The 16,269-nt window shown below is 45.3% G+C and overlaps 1 protein-coding gene across 1 annotated transcript in view; it reads left to right on the top strand.

Moving 5' to 3' along the window:
• Nucleotides 1–476: 476 nt before the first annotated feature.
• Nucleotides 477–16,269, top strand: part of LOC142249593 (tRNA (32-2'-O)-methyltransferase regulator THADA-like) — a 150,924-nt gene continuing 135,131 nt past the window's right edge. The window contains exons 1-5 of the mRNA XM_075321304.1: nucleotides 477–584; nucleotides 4,751–4,928; nucleotides 10,363–10,449; nucleotides 11,692–11,719; nucleotides 13,420–13,568. Coding sequence (XP_075177419.1) covers nucleotides 4,884–4,928; nucleotides 10,363–10,449; nucleotides 11,692–11,719; nucleotides 13,420–13,568 — 309 coding nt within the window. The 5' untranslated portion in view covers nucleotides 477–584; nucleotides 4,751–4,883. The remainder of the gene's footprint in view (nucleotides 585–4,750; nucleotides 4,929–10,362; nucleotides 10,450–11,691; nucleotides 11,720–13,419; nucleotides 13,569–16,269) is intronic.

Raw genomic sequence — 16,269 nt, 5'->3', positions numbered from 1 at the left:
AGGTGACCGCGGCCAGGCCTGGTATTACTGGAGATTCCTCCAGTAGCCAGTCCGACGCTGGCTGCGGCATTTACATACCAAATCCGCAGCAAAACGCAACAAACCGGATGCGGATTTGGATGCGGATTTCGGCGCAGTATTTTCTCGCAGGTGCGGAAATCTTACAGAGCCTCTGGAACTTTTTTCAGAAAATTCCTTTTTCTAGTGCGCACAGGGCCTAATACTGCAGCACACACAGTATCACTCATCAGTGTGATATATATGGAACACGAGGCCGTATAGCAGTGTGTGATAAATCTCACACTGACACCTACAAATGAGGTATATGTGCAGCTCCGGGGTCCGGCCGCCAGCCAGGCGTGCAGTTCTCCTCCGCGCCGCGCGGTGGCGATGTACAGCGCCTTCATAGTTACTACCAGTGAAAATCACGTGGTCCTGAGGTCAGGGGTGACAATGATGGCTGCCCCCAGGATGGCGCACACTGCAGACGGGCTGCAGGACCCCGGGCACTGTGTACATTTCTATCAGGAGCGGGGACTCCATACACTGTGTGCAGTGACTCTGGCGCTCAGGCAGTTCACCGAGTGAGTGTCACCGGCCATGTTTGCTCATACAGCAGGGCGGTGTTTGTATAGTGCTGCACTGTGCGGGCATTACTACCATGTGCAGGGAATGGCGTGCTGTAACTGTACCAATGGGCAGCCCGAGGCGGGTAACATGGTGCTGCAGCAGCTGTGCTGTAATGGCCTCATCTTCCCCTCACAAATCATGGCTCTGCCCCCCACCCCACAATCTGGGGGTCTCCTGTTCCAGCTTAGTAAGTGATATATCACTGGAATCAGCCTCTGTTTCTGCATCTTGCTCGCCTCAGTAACCTGCTGCCACAATCCCATTAATAGGGCATTAAAAATATTTTTGTTGTTGCCTCAGAGATTGACCATTTTCATGCAGAATGGTGCCTGCACTGATTGTGCTTTCCACTAACGTGACAATTACATTGTGAGGCTCCAGGCTGCCCTCTGCTTCTCCCAGATGTCTGTTTATAGGGCTGCAGAGCTGACATCACGCCTACAACACATGAGCTCTGCAGCCAATCACGCCGGGATACCATACTGGCCACCACGGCATCATCACCGAGCCCAGAGGTGGGCTTCAGTTGCCACATGTTATAGACAAGAAGCCACTACTGCTGATCTGGAAATAAGCTATGTCCAGGAGCAGCAGACACAAGCTGCCGGTGTGGCGGGGCGTCAGTAGGCAGCTAATGCTTGTTTTGCTATTTTGTTAGGATTTCGCCCTCCTAAACCATTTATAAGCACATGTAGCTCTTTTTAAGATTACTCCAGCAATACCTTCACATGGTCCGTCCGTTACTGAGAAATCAGGGTTTTAATTGATGTGTAATTGAGTAAATGAGGCTGTAGATCTGAAGCCTCTGTCACTCCAGCTCTATTCTCCTACCATCACCGCCGCCTCCTGCGTAACTGACAGTTTCTGAGCTATGTGACTTCAAGCATCACTCCAGTGTTTTGGGTTTTTTTTTAGTTCTGGGGTTGCATTTTGAGGGTCTTTTCCACTTGTGATAAAATAATCCCTGCAATACTCGTCCTGAAAATGTGGACAAGTGCCATGCATGTGGTCTGCAGTTTTTTCTCACCTAGCATCTGTATGACATTCGAGTGTTATGCGAGTATGTAGATTTTTCTCAGGCAGGATCCGTGTGACATGCGTACGTAATGCCGTGCAATATCTTTCTCACACCCGTAGCAAGTCTGGTGTGGTCTACACAGCCATACGCAGCATGCTGCGATTTGATCCTCAGCACAATTAGCACTGCCTGATCGATTAACACTGGTGCGAGCCGATGTTTTATTGGATCGCACTCGCACATGAAAATCACAAGTTGGAAAGAGCCCTATATCTGAGCCCTCCGACCCTCTATACTCCACTTCCGGAGCCTCACCCTATACTGACATCACTCTGGTTCCACAGCGCTATCTTGTGACTATTGAGTGGACAGAAGTTACGTCACAGGTCATTGAGATCCAGAATGAGGCTCTCAAACTTGTATTGACTTGTGACCTCCAGTGAACACTGGAGCAGCTGACAGGTCACAAATCACCGGAGACCTACCGGAGTGGCGGCGATAGACGATGAAGCCACCAGAAGGTTAGTATAATACAGGTGTCAGGGGACTTAGATTTAAAGTACCACTCCAATAATGTAATGGAAAAAATAGCGTGGAACTTTAAGGCAAAGGGGCAGAAGGAAGCGGTACTGGGCAGGGAATTGACACTGATTTCTCGCTGATGGTGGAACAGAATGACCATGTAATGCTATTGCTGATCTTGTATTGGATAGAGCTACATATGCATATAAATAGGAAGAAAAAAATCCTGTGGCCAGATTCCCTTTAATCGAATCTGTCATCAGGTTTTGCTACCTCATCTGAGAGCAGCATGACGTAGGCAAAGAGACTCCGAATCCAACAATGTATCACTTAGATTACTGGCTGCAGCCGTTCTGTTATAAACAGAGGTTTTAGATATAGCAAAGCGGTAGAGCTGAGAGCTGTGCCGCGCATACCAGGCTCTCAATAGAAATTGTACACTAAAGGGGGCTTTACACGCTACGACATCGCTAATGCGAACTCGTTGGGGTCACGGAATTGGTGACGCACATCCGGCCGCATTAGCGATGTTGTTGCGTGTGACACCGATGAGCGATTTTGCATCGTTGCAAAAACTTGCAAAATCGCTCATCGGTGACATGGGGGTCCATTCTCAAATCTCGTTACTGCAGCAGTAACGAGGTTGTTCCTCATTCCTGCAGCAGCACACATCGCTCCGTGTGACACCGCAGGAACGAGGAAGCTCACCCTACCTGCCTCCCGGCCGCTATGCGGAAGGAAGGAGGTGGGCGGGATGTTATGTCCCGCTCAGCTCCGCCCCCCCGCTGCTATTGGGCGGCCGCTCAGTGACGTCACTGTGACGCCGCATGGACTGCCCCTTAGAAAGGAGGCGGTTCGCCGGTCACAGCGACGTCGCCGGGCAAGTAAGTATGTGTGACGGGTCTGAGCGATGTTGTGCGGCACGGGCAGCGATTTGCCCGTGTCGCGCAACAGATGGGGGCGGGTACCCACACTAGCGATATCAGGACCGATATCGCAGTGTGTAAAGCCCGCTTTACAGTGAGGTGTCAATCACAGGAGGGGTGTGCTGGACGTCTGTGCACATGACAGCTAGGCCTAGCAATGATAAGCACTAAGTGATAAAGCCTTTAGTTTAAGTAAACAACAGCACGCAGCCTGATAAGAGAGGTATAGTTGATTTTTGTTTTTTAACCCTTATGGCATGCTGTCCTCAGATTGCATAGCAAAAACCTGCTGACAGATTCCCTTTAAAGCGTAAGCTGTCCCAAATGTTTATCAGGACATTTGGTTTTCAGACAACAGTGATGAGAAAGTAAAACACGTCGAAAGTGAAAAGATTCATCCACCGGATATAAGGCCTCCATGGATATTTGTCACACCAGTATACTGGGACAAGGTCCATTTCTGCTTGGTAACATTGCTGCGGTCCATTAGGGAGAAGTGTAGGCAATGTAGTGCGATCTCTGCTCTCTGTTCTCAGATCCCTCCTGTTTACTATAAGATCAAGGAGCTGCTTTTTAAGAGAAGGCTTTGCTTTGGCAGACTCCATATCCATCCGCTCAGCTTTATGGCCGGGCGCTGCTCTGCAGTCACAACAGCTGATTGCTGCAGGTCAGCCATTGCCTCAACAATCCACAGATCACTGCTGAAGTTTCTTTCTTGTAAAAGTGGGCCACTAGGTCTTACCCATAGCACTGGTATAACTAAGCAAATTGTATAATTGTGCTTGTGTCTGAGGGGCACTTTGCACACTACGACATCGCAAGAAGATGCTGGGATGCCGTGCACGATAGTCCCCACCCCGGTCGCAGCTGCGATATCATGGTGATAGCTGCCGTAGCGAACATTATCGCTACGGCAGCTTCACATGCACTCACCTGCCCTGCGGCGTCGCTCTGGCCGGCGAACCGCCTCGTTATTAAGGGGGCGGGTCGTGCGGCGTCATAGTGACGTCACACGGCAGGCGGCCAATAGAAGCGGAGGGGCGGAGATGAGCAGGACGTAAACATCCCGCCCACCTCCTTCCTTCCGCATAGCCAGCGTGAGCCGCAGGACACAAGTAGGAGATGTTCCTCGCTCCTCCGGCTTCACACACAGCGATGTGTGCTGCCGCAGGGACGAGGAATAACATCGTAACATCGGTCCCTACACCGATGATACAATAATGACGCTTTTGCGCTCGTTAATCATATCAAAAAGGATTTACACACTACGATATCGACTGCGACGCCGGATGTGCGTCTCTTTCAATTTAACCCCACCGACATCGCAGCTGCGATGTCGTAGTGTGCAAAGTGCCCCTGAGTCTGCCGGAGGTCATCCGCCCCTACCTTGGCATCACAAATAGAAGACTACTAAAAATAATCCATTCTTCCAAAGGAATTTTGTATTTTCCATCTTCACGGTACACTACAGATTCTCCTTGGTTCATGCAGACAACCATGTTTTGTTCCTACTTCAACCGGAAATGATGTTTGTATCGGTCTGTGTAGTCCAGACATATAATCGGCTCCTCTGTTCTCGTAAATCTCACATCTTTTGCTTGTACGCTCTTCTTTTTACTTCTTGCCGTGGTATTTATGGTCAGTTTCTTTACAGGTCATCAGTGAAACGATGTAAAGAGAAGCATCTGGATGAGGCTGTCCAGGCTTTAAAAGCAGCAGTGCAGGTTTTGGAAAACCTCCCCGATGATGACCTTCTCCCTTTACTCCATTATATCCTTACCACTCAGATGGCTTGTAGCAGCTCTTCCGTTTTTTTTCTGAAGCTTGAAAAGGTGAATTAAGTGAACACCATGCATAATATTTATAGGTCTCAAGCTCTTTAACTCTCTATTCCAGTATTATAAATCATATACAGTATCTATTGTAGTATGGATAAGCCAACCAACTGTACAGATTATATACAGTACGGTAGTAGTGTAGTCTGGGCACTGATGTGTATACTTCCACTGTTTAAGTGACATTAAAGGAGTTCTCTGGGAATAGAAGAAATAAAGAAATTGAAATGTCATTATACATACCTAAATATTATTAATTAAAGCACCACTCCAGCGGGAGGGGGGTTCAGCGCTGGAGTGCTGCCCCTGGTCTTAGGGCGGCTTTGCACGTTGCAACATCGCACATGCGATGTCGGTGGGGTCAAATCGAAAGTGACGCACTTCCGGCGTCACTTTCGAGATTGTAGTGTGTAAATGCTAGATGATACGATTAACGAGCGCAAAAGCGTCGTTATCGTATCATCGTTGCAGGCTCCGACGTTTTCATAATTATGCTGCAGCGACAGGTACGATGTAGTTTCTCGCTCCTGCGGCTGCACACATCGCTGTGTGTAATGCCGCAGGAGCGAGGAACATCAGCTTACCTGCCGCCAGCGGCTATACGGAAGGAAGGAGGCGGGATGTTAACATCCTCCTCATCTCCGCCGCTATTGGCCGCCTGCCGTGTGACGTCGCTATGACGCCGCACGACCCACCCCCTTAGGAAGGAGGCGGGTCGCCGGCCAGAGCGACGGTCGCAGGGCAGGTAAGTGCATGTGAAGCTGGCGTAGCGATAATTTTCACTACGCCAGCTATCACAAGATATCGTACCTGCGACGGGGGCGGGGACTATCGCGTGCGACATCGCAGCATCGGCTTGCGATGTCGCAACGTGCAAAGCCCACCTTATACTTAGCCTCTGGCATATTCACCTTTTACCGATGCCGCTCCGGTCATGCGGCACCGTCTTCTGCCTGCCTCTTCTGACTGTCCAGCTACTCCAAAGATACGTCACAAGCTCTCAATGCAAGTCAATGAGAGCCAGAATGAGGCCCTCAAACCCTTGCATTGAGCTGTGATCTCCGGCGCTTTTCTTGAAACACTGGAGCAGCTGGGCGGTGACAAACTGTAGAATACTGACAGGAGTGACGCTGATAACAGATGAAGAGTAGTTATAGAGGACTTAGACTATAAGCATCACTCCAGTGGTGAATTAAAAAAAGAACTTTTGAGTAGTGCTTTAAAATCAGAATTGTTTTTTTACGGAGGTAATTACTAAAGGAATCTCTCAGGTGATTCTGTAGTACAATACTAATGTTATCTTTAAATAGGGCTTAAGGAGACCTTTCAGAATTAGTGACTTTTATAGCTCTCCCTCTTTCTGTTATCTTGCTTTAAGCTCCATAGAATTCAATATGACATACTAACTAGGCAACCCCATATGTAAATACAGTGGAACCTCGGTTTACGAGTAACCCAGTTAGTGAGTATTCCGCTTAACGAGCAAAGCTTGCTGTAAATTTTTAACTCCCTTTACGAGCAAGCTTTGCCATACGAGCAAAATACTCACCGCACACACTTCCGGTTCCGTCCATCCACCGCGCTCTGACCCGCTCTTACAGTCCGCACAAACACACACAAACACGCACAAACACACACATATTATGCTCACCTTACCTTCCGTTCCCTCGCCGGCCTCACGGTTCTTGTAGTTCGCCGCTACAGCATGTGTATCAGGTAACCATCGCGATGAGAGAGGAACTTCCGCTGTCAGCCACTACTCAAAGGCAGCTCGCTGACCAATCAGAGGCAAGCGGCTCCTGCCTTTAACGTCAGCGCTCTGGCAGCGGAAAGTCCTCCCTCGTCGCGATGGTTACCGGATACACATCCTGTACCGGCGAACTGCAAGCTCCAGGAGGTCGGCGATGGAACGGAAGGTAAGGTGAGCATAATGTGTGTTTTTGTGTGTGTTTGTGCGTGATTGTGTGTGTTTGTGCGTGTGTGGAGTGGCACAATAGGGGACCAGGATGGGATATTTATCAAGTTGTGGAACCTATCGGAAATCTTGCTTTGCTAGACGAGTAACTTGGTTTACAAGCACACTCCCAGAAAGGATTGTTCTCGTTAACCAAGGTTCCACTGTACAAAATGTATATGCCCTTCTCCCTTCTTCCACCTCTCAGTGCTGGCCTTAGTGAAAGTAACTGAACTGAATTTGCACTGCTGCCCCCACTCATACTCCCTCTCACCTCTCAGCACTTATAGTGAATGCACTGGGAGGAGGGAGCAGTGAATGTGTAAATTGTATTTATATACAGTACACTTGACTGGCTTGCATGAAACACTGAATTCTATGGAGCTGACAACAAGATTACAGGATAACATAGAGCTATAAAACATACTGATCCTGAAAGGATTTTTTAAGCCCTATTTAATGATAATATTAGTATTGTACTACAAAATCACCTGACAGATTCCTTTTAAACTCGCCGTCATCTTCTTACAAGACAAGAATCTGTCCTAAAATGTTAGGGGTACTTTGCACGTTGCGACGCCGAGCGCGATTGTACCCGCCCCACCACACATGCGATATCTTGTGATAGCTGCCGTAGCGAACATTATCGCTACAGCAGCTTCACACGCACTTACCTGCCCTGCGAAGTCGCTCTGGACGGCGACCCGCCTCCTTCCTAAGGGGGCGGGTCGTGCGGCGTCACAGCAACGTCACACGGCAGGCGGCCAATAGAAGCGGAGGGGCGGAGATGAGCGGGACGTAAACATCCCACCCACCTCCTTCCGCATAGCCGGTGGACGCAGGTAAGGAGATGTTCCTCGCTCCTGCGGCTTCACACAGCGATGGGTGCTGCCACAGGAACGAGGAACAAAATCGTATCTCCTATTGGTGCGACATTATGAAAATGACCGACGCTACACAGATCACCAATTTACAATGCTTTTGTGATCGTTTATCGGCGCATCTAGGCTTTACACGTTTCGATGTCGTTACCGTCACTGGATGTGCGTCACTTTCCATTTGACCCCGACGATATCGCAGTAGCGATGTCGCAACTTGCAAAGTACCCCTTAGAGTAAGTGCCTGTGGTCATGTGTAGGTCACTCACTGATCTAGTACTGGAGATACCAAGGGTGCTGAGGTAACAAGGTACGCATAGACTGTTCACACTTCTGTCCATCCTGTATTTCTGATCCAATACTGGAGGTACCAGATAAGCTCAGGTAAGAAGAGACTCCTCACACTGCTGTCCACCCTGTCTTTCTGAATAACCATACAAGGAATAGGTATCTCCAGTGGCAGACATTTTAATTCTAGAAATTCTGATTTATTGATTTAATGTATTTAGAAATTTGTATTAGAGGATGTTTTGGTTCGCACATGGCATAGTAGATAGGTAATGGTTGAACCAGGTGATATCCCAAATAATATGAGCATAGAAAACAATTTAGGATTTTTCAAACTTTGTCATTTTTCTGCAGAAATCAATGTTTTGTGTCTGGTATGGGGATATATGTGACAGGTTTAATACGACGTTTCAATCTGGTCTCCATAGTGCACATAACCTGTACATTTATGATTCTTCACACTGGGCACAGTGACTTTATGATAAAGACCCTGGACGGGCCAAAATGTCTTCCTAAACCTTCTCTAGAAAGCAGCTTGTTTCTCTATGCAGATCTTAATATTATTTTTTCACACACAAGTGCTCCTGATAGGTATACAACATTTTTTATGATTTTCTCCATACTATTTTTTTGAATTTCCTGGTTTCCTCTGATTGTCGCTGTCTATATTAACAGTGCTCCGTTGCGCTAGTTCATCATTCACTAATTGTGGAGTTTTCTGCTCTGTATAAAAAATGATGCTACAACATTTGGAGCTTAAAGCGCACCAATCACCAGGATTTTCCTATATAACCTAAAGCCACTGCTATACTGGCACTATCAGGCTGATTCTATACATACCTTTAATTGTCAGCTAGGATGTATAGGTTTTGACACAGAAGCAAGTAAAGTTTGTAAAATGAGCAGCTTTTTGAATGACAGCAGCTGCCGATCAGCTAATAGTGGGGGTGGGTATTCGTAGTGATTCCCGCCCCCCTGGCTGTCCATCCTCCCCCTGTTATACTCAATCTATTATAGAATCGTTATACTAACTGACTAGAAGGACCTGTGCTGATGTCATACCCATGTGACCAGAAGGGATGGGGCTCAGCCAACATAGCTGATACCAGGAAGCAACATTATTTTTCTGATGGCTGAGGCCCCGCACCTTCTGGTCACATGGGTATGACATCAGCACAGGTCCTTCAAGTCAGTTAGTAAAACGATTCTATAATAGATTTAGCATAAATAACGGGGAGGACGGACAGGCAGAGGTGCGGGGATCACTGTGAATACCAGCAGCTGTTGCCACTGAAAAAGCTGCTCAATTTACAAACTGTACTTTCTTGTGTTTCAAAACCTATACATCCGAGCTGACAACTAAAGGTTATGTGTAGAATCAGCATGATAGTGCCAGTATAGCACTGGGTTTAGGTTGTATAGGAAAATCCTGGTGACTGGTGCGCTTTAATTCATTATATCTACCCCACCTTGTGGCTATGTATTGGTATTACTTTCGATTATTATATTTTGTTGGCACATTATAATCTTGCATGCAGGTCTATTCTTTAACTAGACAGTTTATGTCATAATTTCTTTTCATGCATCAGTCATCTGTATGTTTTTTTACATTTGTGCTATAGACCTCCACCGACATGTATGGCACCATCTTCTAAATTCTTAGATTCCTGTCCTTGGTCCTCATAATTATAATCTATTTTATTATTATTTTCTCTACTGTTTATTATTGTTTGTCTAATATATTGGCTATATGTTATATATGTTTTCATCACAACTTACGTTTCAGAAAGGTACAGAACCATCACATGTTGTACACTTCACACTTTTTTCAAAAATTCAATACTTTTCTTGCATCCATCTTGAGTGCCGGTTTCCTTCTGTTGGTTTGTCTCCCTAGCCCTGTCATTTATGTCCCTATACCTTACACAAGGTAATTTTTCTGCAAAAATACATGTCAAGTTTGAAAAATTCTTAAACCTTCAAGAGTGCGGTTGTTTTCTATTCTTATTTATGGTAACATTTCCTTTGCTTATTTTTCTTCTATTCCTGGAGAACTGCTTTAAGCAGAAATTCTCATTTTTAATGCCTTTTTGTTTGCTGGAGACAGATTTCTCTTTGTGTATTTAATCCATATGTTTATATTCATGAATGCACCTACATGAAACTAAAGATATATACCCTTGCAGAATTTTGTTTATATAATTGTATTATGTTTCTATGTTATTATCTACAGAAGATCTGATTGCTCGTTTATTAGTCTATGAACTGAAATATTTTCCGTGTGTATTTGTACCTCCACTGTTTTTCTTAGGTACTGGCAATGATTTCTCACCTTAAACCAAATCTTGTGACACAGCACCAAGAATCGTTTATAGCCTGCCTGTTACAGGGCGAAGAGGTGAGAACAGTATACCTAATACACATATAGTCTCCTTTATCAGGGTAAAAAAATGAATAAGATTGTACTTTACTTTTGTAATTTGTAGCTACTTTATGGCAGCTACAGTGAATGGGAATTTATATAAAGAAAAATGTCAATATACTAAAGCCAGTTTCACACTTCCATGAAACATGAACTGTGCTAAGAGCGGAAGACCCAAACCCAGGTTAGGCATGCATGAACAAGTTACCTTATGTCTGTGGTGCCATGTCTTTCGGTCGGAGAACAGTCCCTGTTTCACTGACATGTCACCAGTAGGGAAGACCCTGCCGCAAACACTATGAAGTCACAGGATATGTTTATACTGGTGCTTCCAGACTTACCTGCTGCAATACATTGGATCTGCCCATACGCTGTGTCTACTATATCACTTTAGCTTTTGACTATTGAATAGGGCTGAGCTCATATAACACCAGAGATGGACTGGGACTGTATTCAGCCCTGGCATTTGAAGACACACAGGTAGAGATAAGCGAACCCAAACTGTAACGTTCAGGGTTCGTTCCGGGACCTGGTGACCGTGGCTCGAACACAGACTTTTCATGGAAATCTGTGTTGGAGTTCTGGTCCTGTACATATGTTAATAGAGTGCAGCGCAGCCAATCAACAAGATTTTTGGCATGAGGAAGATGCAGTCTGTAAATGGCTCTTACTGGGGTTTAAGCAATATTTTCGGATTTAGTGTGTCAAATAAAAAAAGAAAAAACAAAACCCTATCTCTGCCGGAAATGCTATATTATGGCTGGCTGTATGTGGGCGGAGAGTCGTACTCAACCATTGACTTCCATTTAGAAAAAAAAAGGATCGGCATATGCATAAATATGTTAAAAAATGTATTCTTTATTTCCATATAAGTTAAGTCAATCCAAAGCTACTATGTCTTAGATTGACTTAAGGTATGTGGAAATCAAGAAGAATTTTTTTTAACATGTTTTTGGATGTTCCAATCCTTTTTTTCCTGTATTGCAGTCCACCTGGCGGACTTTTCCATCAGCGCACTCCATGGATGCATGGTAACTCACATTGTTGGCTGTGTTCAGCTTTCCTCTGTCTCCTGTCTCGGCTTTCCTTTATACTCGTTACTCAAGTTGAGCACTTTCAGAGCGCATGACCGACTCGACTCGAGGGCCGAGCACCTGAGCATTTTAGTGCTTGTCCATGTCTAATAGTCATATATCTCTCTTATTTTTTCTATCATAGGTGTTTCAGCTCATGGAACTGCAAACAGGTAATGAAATATATTTTTTTACATTTTGCTGTTATATGCCTCACAATTAACCCCTTTACGACCTAGGATGTACGTCTGTCTTTTTTTCCCCGCACATGTCTGCTGATCTGATCATAAGACATGTGCAGCTAACAGGCACAGGTGGATCGGAGACCCACCCATGCCTGTTATCTAGTTAGATCACACTGTCACACTCTGACAGCATGATCTAACGTGCTCCGGCGGGGATGGCAATCACAGGGCGCTAATATATTGTCATTACAGTGAGGGGTCAGCTGATAACCCCTGTTGCTGTCATGACTCACTTCCTGTGAATGGTGGCAGATCGCCAGTATTCACAGGAGAACAGCATTTCTGCTGTTCAGAGGGATGCTGAAGCATGGCTATGATCAGCAGAAGCGATCGGATAGTGCAGAATTCAAGTCCCCTAAGAAAATACACTTATTTGGTATCGCCACTTTCAGAAATGCCAGATCTATGAAAATATAAAATCAATTAATCTGATCAGTAAAGGGTATAGCGAGAAAAAAAAATCTAATCAATTAGATTTACGTTTTTTTGTTTTCATGCAGCATTGCAATAAAGTTGAATAATAGACAATCAAAATATCACATCTATCTAACAATGGTATAATTAAAAATGTTAAATCAAGAAGACTCAAAAAATAAGCTGTCACTGAGTCCCAGATCCTGAAAAATGAGTATGCTACGGGTCTCGGAAAATGGTGACAAAAGCGCAATTTTTTATTTTTTTTTTTTATAAACTTCTGAATTTTTTTTCCACCACTTACATAAAAGTAAAACTTTACATGTTTGATATCTACAAGCACGTATTGACCTGGGGAATCACAATGCCAGGTCAGTTTTACTATATAATGAACATGGTAAATAAACCCCCCAAAATAATCATGCAATTGCACGTCACCGCACTTGGCATTTTTCCAGTAAAATATATGGTAAACTGCATGGTGTCATTCAAAAGCTCAACTCCTCATATGGCAATATTGATGGAAAAATTAAAAAGTTATAGCTCTCGAAGGAAGAGGAGGAAAAAACTAAAAACGGATAATTGCCATGGGGTTAAGGGGTTAACCGCTATAAAAACAATGTTTAATATGCATTATTATTATTAATATTTATTTATAGAGCACCATTACTTCCATGGTGCTGTACATGAGAAGGAGTTAAATACAAAATACATATACAAGTTACAATAGACACACTAGTACAGAGGGAAGAGGACCCTGCCCTTGCAGGCTTACATTCTACAGGATATTGGGGAGGAGACAGTAGGTGGGGTGTTGGTGAGGCGGCAGTTCCGGAACGGTGATGAGGTGGTAGGGTCATTGGAGACTATAGGCATTTCTGAACAGATGAGTTTTCAAGTTCCATTTGAAGCTTGCATGTGTAGCAGATAATCTGACGTGTTGAGGCAGCGAATTCCAGAAGACAGGGGATGCTCGGGAGAAGTCTTGAAGGCGGTTGCGTGAGGAGCGAATGAGAGAGGAGGAGAGAAGGAGATCTTGGGAGGATGGAGATTGTGTTGGGAGTGTAGAGGGAGATTAGTTCGGAGATATACGGAGGAGACAGATTATGGACAGCTTAATAATATTAATTAATTAATATTTTCTTCTTATTTTAATTTATATTTCATTGTCATGTATGTAGTAATTGCAGACTGCACATTTTCATCTTTTGTAGTGTGTATGTTTTTGGAAGGAAGCCCCTCTGGACGGACATATTGTGCAAAAAATCTACAAACTTTACTTTCAAAAATGTCTTCAACCTTTTCTTCAATATTACGTAAAGAATTTGCGCACAGTTCTGATTACTGTCATCTCAGTGTTAAAGTAAGGTGAAAATCTGGCTTGTGAATTACTGTCGTCTCTGTGTTAAATGAATGGAGCACTTTTAAAGCTGAAGTATTTGTGTCGAAGGTAGATAACTGCATAGTTGCATGTCACATTACAGCAGAGCAATGCTGACATGGGTCACCAGAAATGTAGCCATGATTGTAACAATAAATTACCCATTTACCTATTACCGTATTTTTCGGATTATAAGACGCACTTTTCCTCCCAAAAATTTGGAAGGAAAATGAGGGGTGCGTTTTAAAATCCGAAAGTAGTTTACTTGAGGGGTGGTGAAGAGGGGTCAAAGGAGGCAGAAATATTGCTTTGTAGTGTGCTCATGCTGGTCTGTGTGGCCCTGTTTTGTGCATCGGGCGGCGCAGCTCTGCTCTGCCCTGTATGGGCTGATGAAGTGGCGCTGCTCTGTGCGACGCTGCGCTGTTCTTTGCAGGGATGCTCTGCTGTGTGCGGGGCTGCTCTGCTCGGTTCTGCTCAGCGTGCGGGTGCTCTGTGCGGCGGGCGGTCATTCTGAAGATGTTGGCGGCCAGGGCTTCAAATAATGGCGCTTAGAGTCTGTGCGTGGCAGATGGAGCTCTCAGCTCAAGCTCTCATCTGCGCACGCGTAAACTCCGGCCACCATTATTTGAAATCTCACTGCCAACTGCTGACATCTTCAGAATGGCCGGTAACTCCCTGCACAGCAGAGCCGCGTCACCAGGCCACACAGAGCAGCGCCTGCAGTGAGTACCTGAACCCTCTTTGTACCACTGACAGCATTGCAGTACTCCAGAATCGCCCCTGCCTCCTGTGACCCTCGCACCGCTGCTTCCCCCTCTCCCTGATAAAACACCACCAGATTATAATACGGACCCCATATTTTTTTTCTACCTTTTTTTTTCTCCAAATTTGGGGTACGTCTTATAATCCAGTGCGTCTTATAAAACGAAAGATATGGTATATTGTTTTGCATAGATGCCCAATTCTAATTCTAATTTTTTTTTTTACTTTTGGATCCTATGGTTGAATTTGGCTATTACTGAAGTATAGGGCCATAAACGAAACTTCTCATTTAATGTTTTATTTAAGGTTTTTTGCACCTAGCTTCATTTGAGGGTTTGTTCACACGGAACATAAATTAGTCTCCAAATGTAGCATCGTATATGAATTAAACATCGCATCAGTACAAGTATCTATTGTTCTGGACTGTACACCGATTGTAGTTATTTACATTGATACACTGTAGCAAACTGCAGCTGTGTTGGATCTGTACAATTTTTCAGCCTTTGAATAGGGTGAGATGTTTCCCTATTTACTGATTGCAAGTGATAATCTTAAAGGAGATGTCCACTACATGAATAACCCCTTCTCATTCCTCATGTCTGACCCCATTTAAATTAAAAAAAGCTTATACTTACATCCGGTGCCAGCATCATTTCAGCGGTGCTGGCACTTGCTCTCCACGAGCTCAACAAATATTGTCATGTCACACGAGCCCCGCGCCCAATCAGTGGTGGATTCCATCTCTCCGCCTTCAGATGAATAACTGAGACCTGCGGCTGTTTTCTCACTTCATATTGATCTTTAATGCATCTGAAGGTGGGAGGAGCGAAGGCCGCATACTGATTGGGCACTGGGCATGTGAGCCCAGGGAGAGCAAGTGTCGACACCGTTGGAATAGCACTTGCACCGGAGGTGAGTATAAGCCTCTTTATTTTAAAAGGGTTGACCACTGCTTTTACATTGATGGCGGTCGGAAATGCTCAGTTCTGGGGCTGCGTTATCTTCTGATAGCGGCCGGGTACTGCACATCCGCCCCCTAATGATTGTAATGGGAGCCAGATGTGCAGAACCAGTCCTTGGCCGCTATCAGAAGACAGAGCCACGCCAAAACTGAGCATTTCCTGCTGCTGCCGTCGGGACTGGGAACAGCTGATTGGTGGAGGTGTGGGGTGTCAGACCCCGGGCGATCAGACATTGATGAGGCCATCAATGTAATAATAGTGGAAACCCCTTTAGGCCCTGTGCGCACTAAAAAATGGAATTTTCTTAAGAAAATTCCGCACCCTCTGAAAGATTACCACACCTGTGGTAAAAAACCTCAGCAAACCGCACCCGAAAACGCATGCGGATTTACCGCGGTTTGCCGCAGTTTTTCCGCAGGCTGTACCCTGCAGTTTTTTACCATTATCTATGGCAAAAACCGCAGGTACCTGCTGAAAAGAAGTGACATGCACATTAATTCCGTAGCGGAAATTCCGCGGCAAAACCCGCAGGGACAAAAAAACGCAGTGTGCGCACAGCATTTCTTTATCGTTCCTTTGGGAGACCCAGACCATGGGTGTTTAGCTTCTGCCTCCGGAGGACACACAAAGTACTACACTTAAAAGTGTAGCTCCTCCCTCTGAGCTTATACACCCCCTGGTGAGCAGACCCAGCCAGTTTATCGCTTTGTGTTCAGGAGGCATACATCCACACATGCATTCTCATATGATTTTTTCCTTTTGGAATGAGTTTGAAGAGCTGCGGGTCCACGTCTGGACCCCCGGCATGTCCCTTCTCACCCCACTGTGTCGGCGGTGTTGTAAGGTTGATTCCTAGGCTGGAGCCTTACATGCCGTGCTTCTTCACCATCCCTCCTGGGCTCTGGCTTGAAGTGGGAGCCAGCACGGTCTCCATGCCTGGCAGGAGACCGGTCTCCATC

Source organism: Anomaloglossus baeobatrachus, chromosome 1, assembly GCF_048569485.1.
Source record: "Anomaloglossus baeobatrachus isolate aAnoBae1 chromosome 1, aAnoBae1.hap1, whole genome shotgun sequence".
Classification (NCBI taxonomy): Eukaryota; Metazoa; Chordata; class Amphibia; order Anura; family Aromobatidae; genus Anomaloglossus; species Anomaloglossus baeobatrachus.
This window is presented reverse-complemented; position numbering and strand designations above follow the sequence as displayed.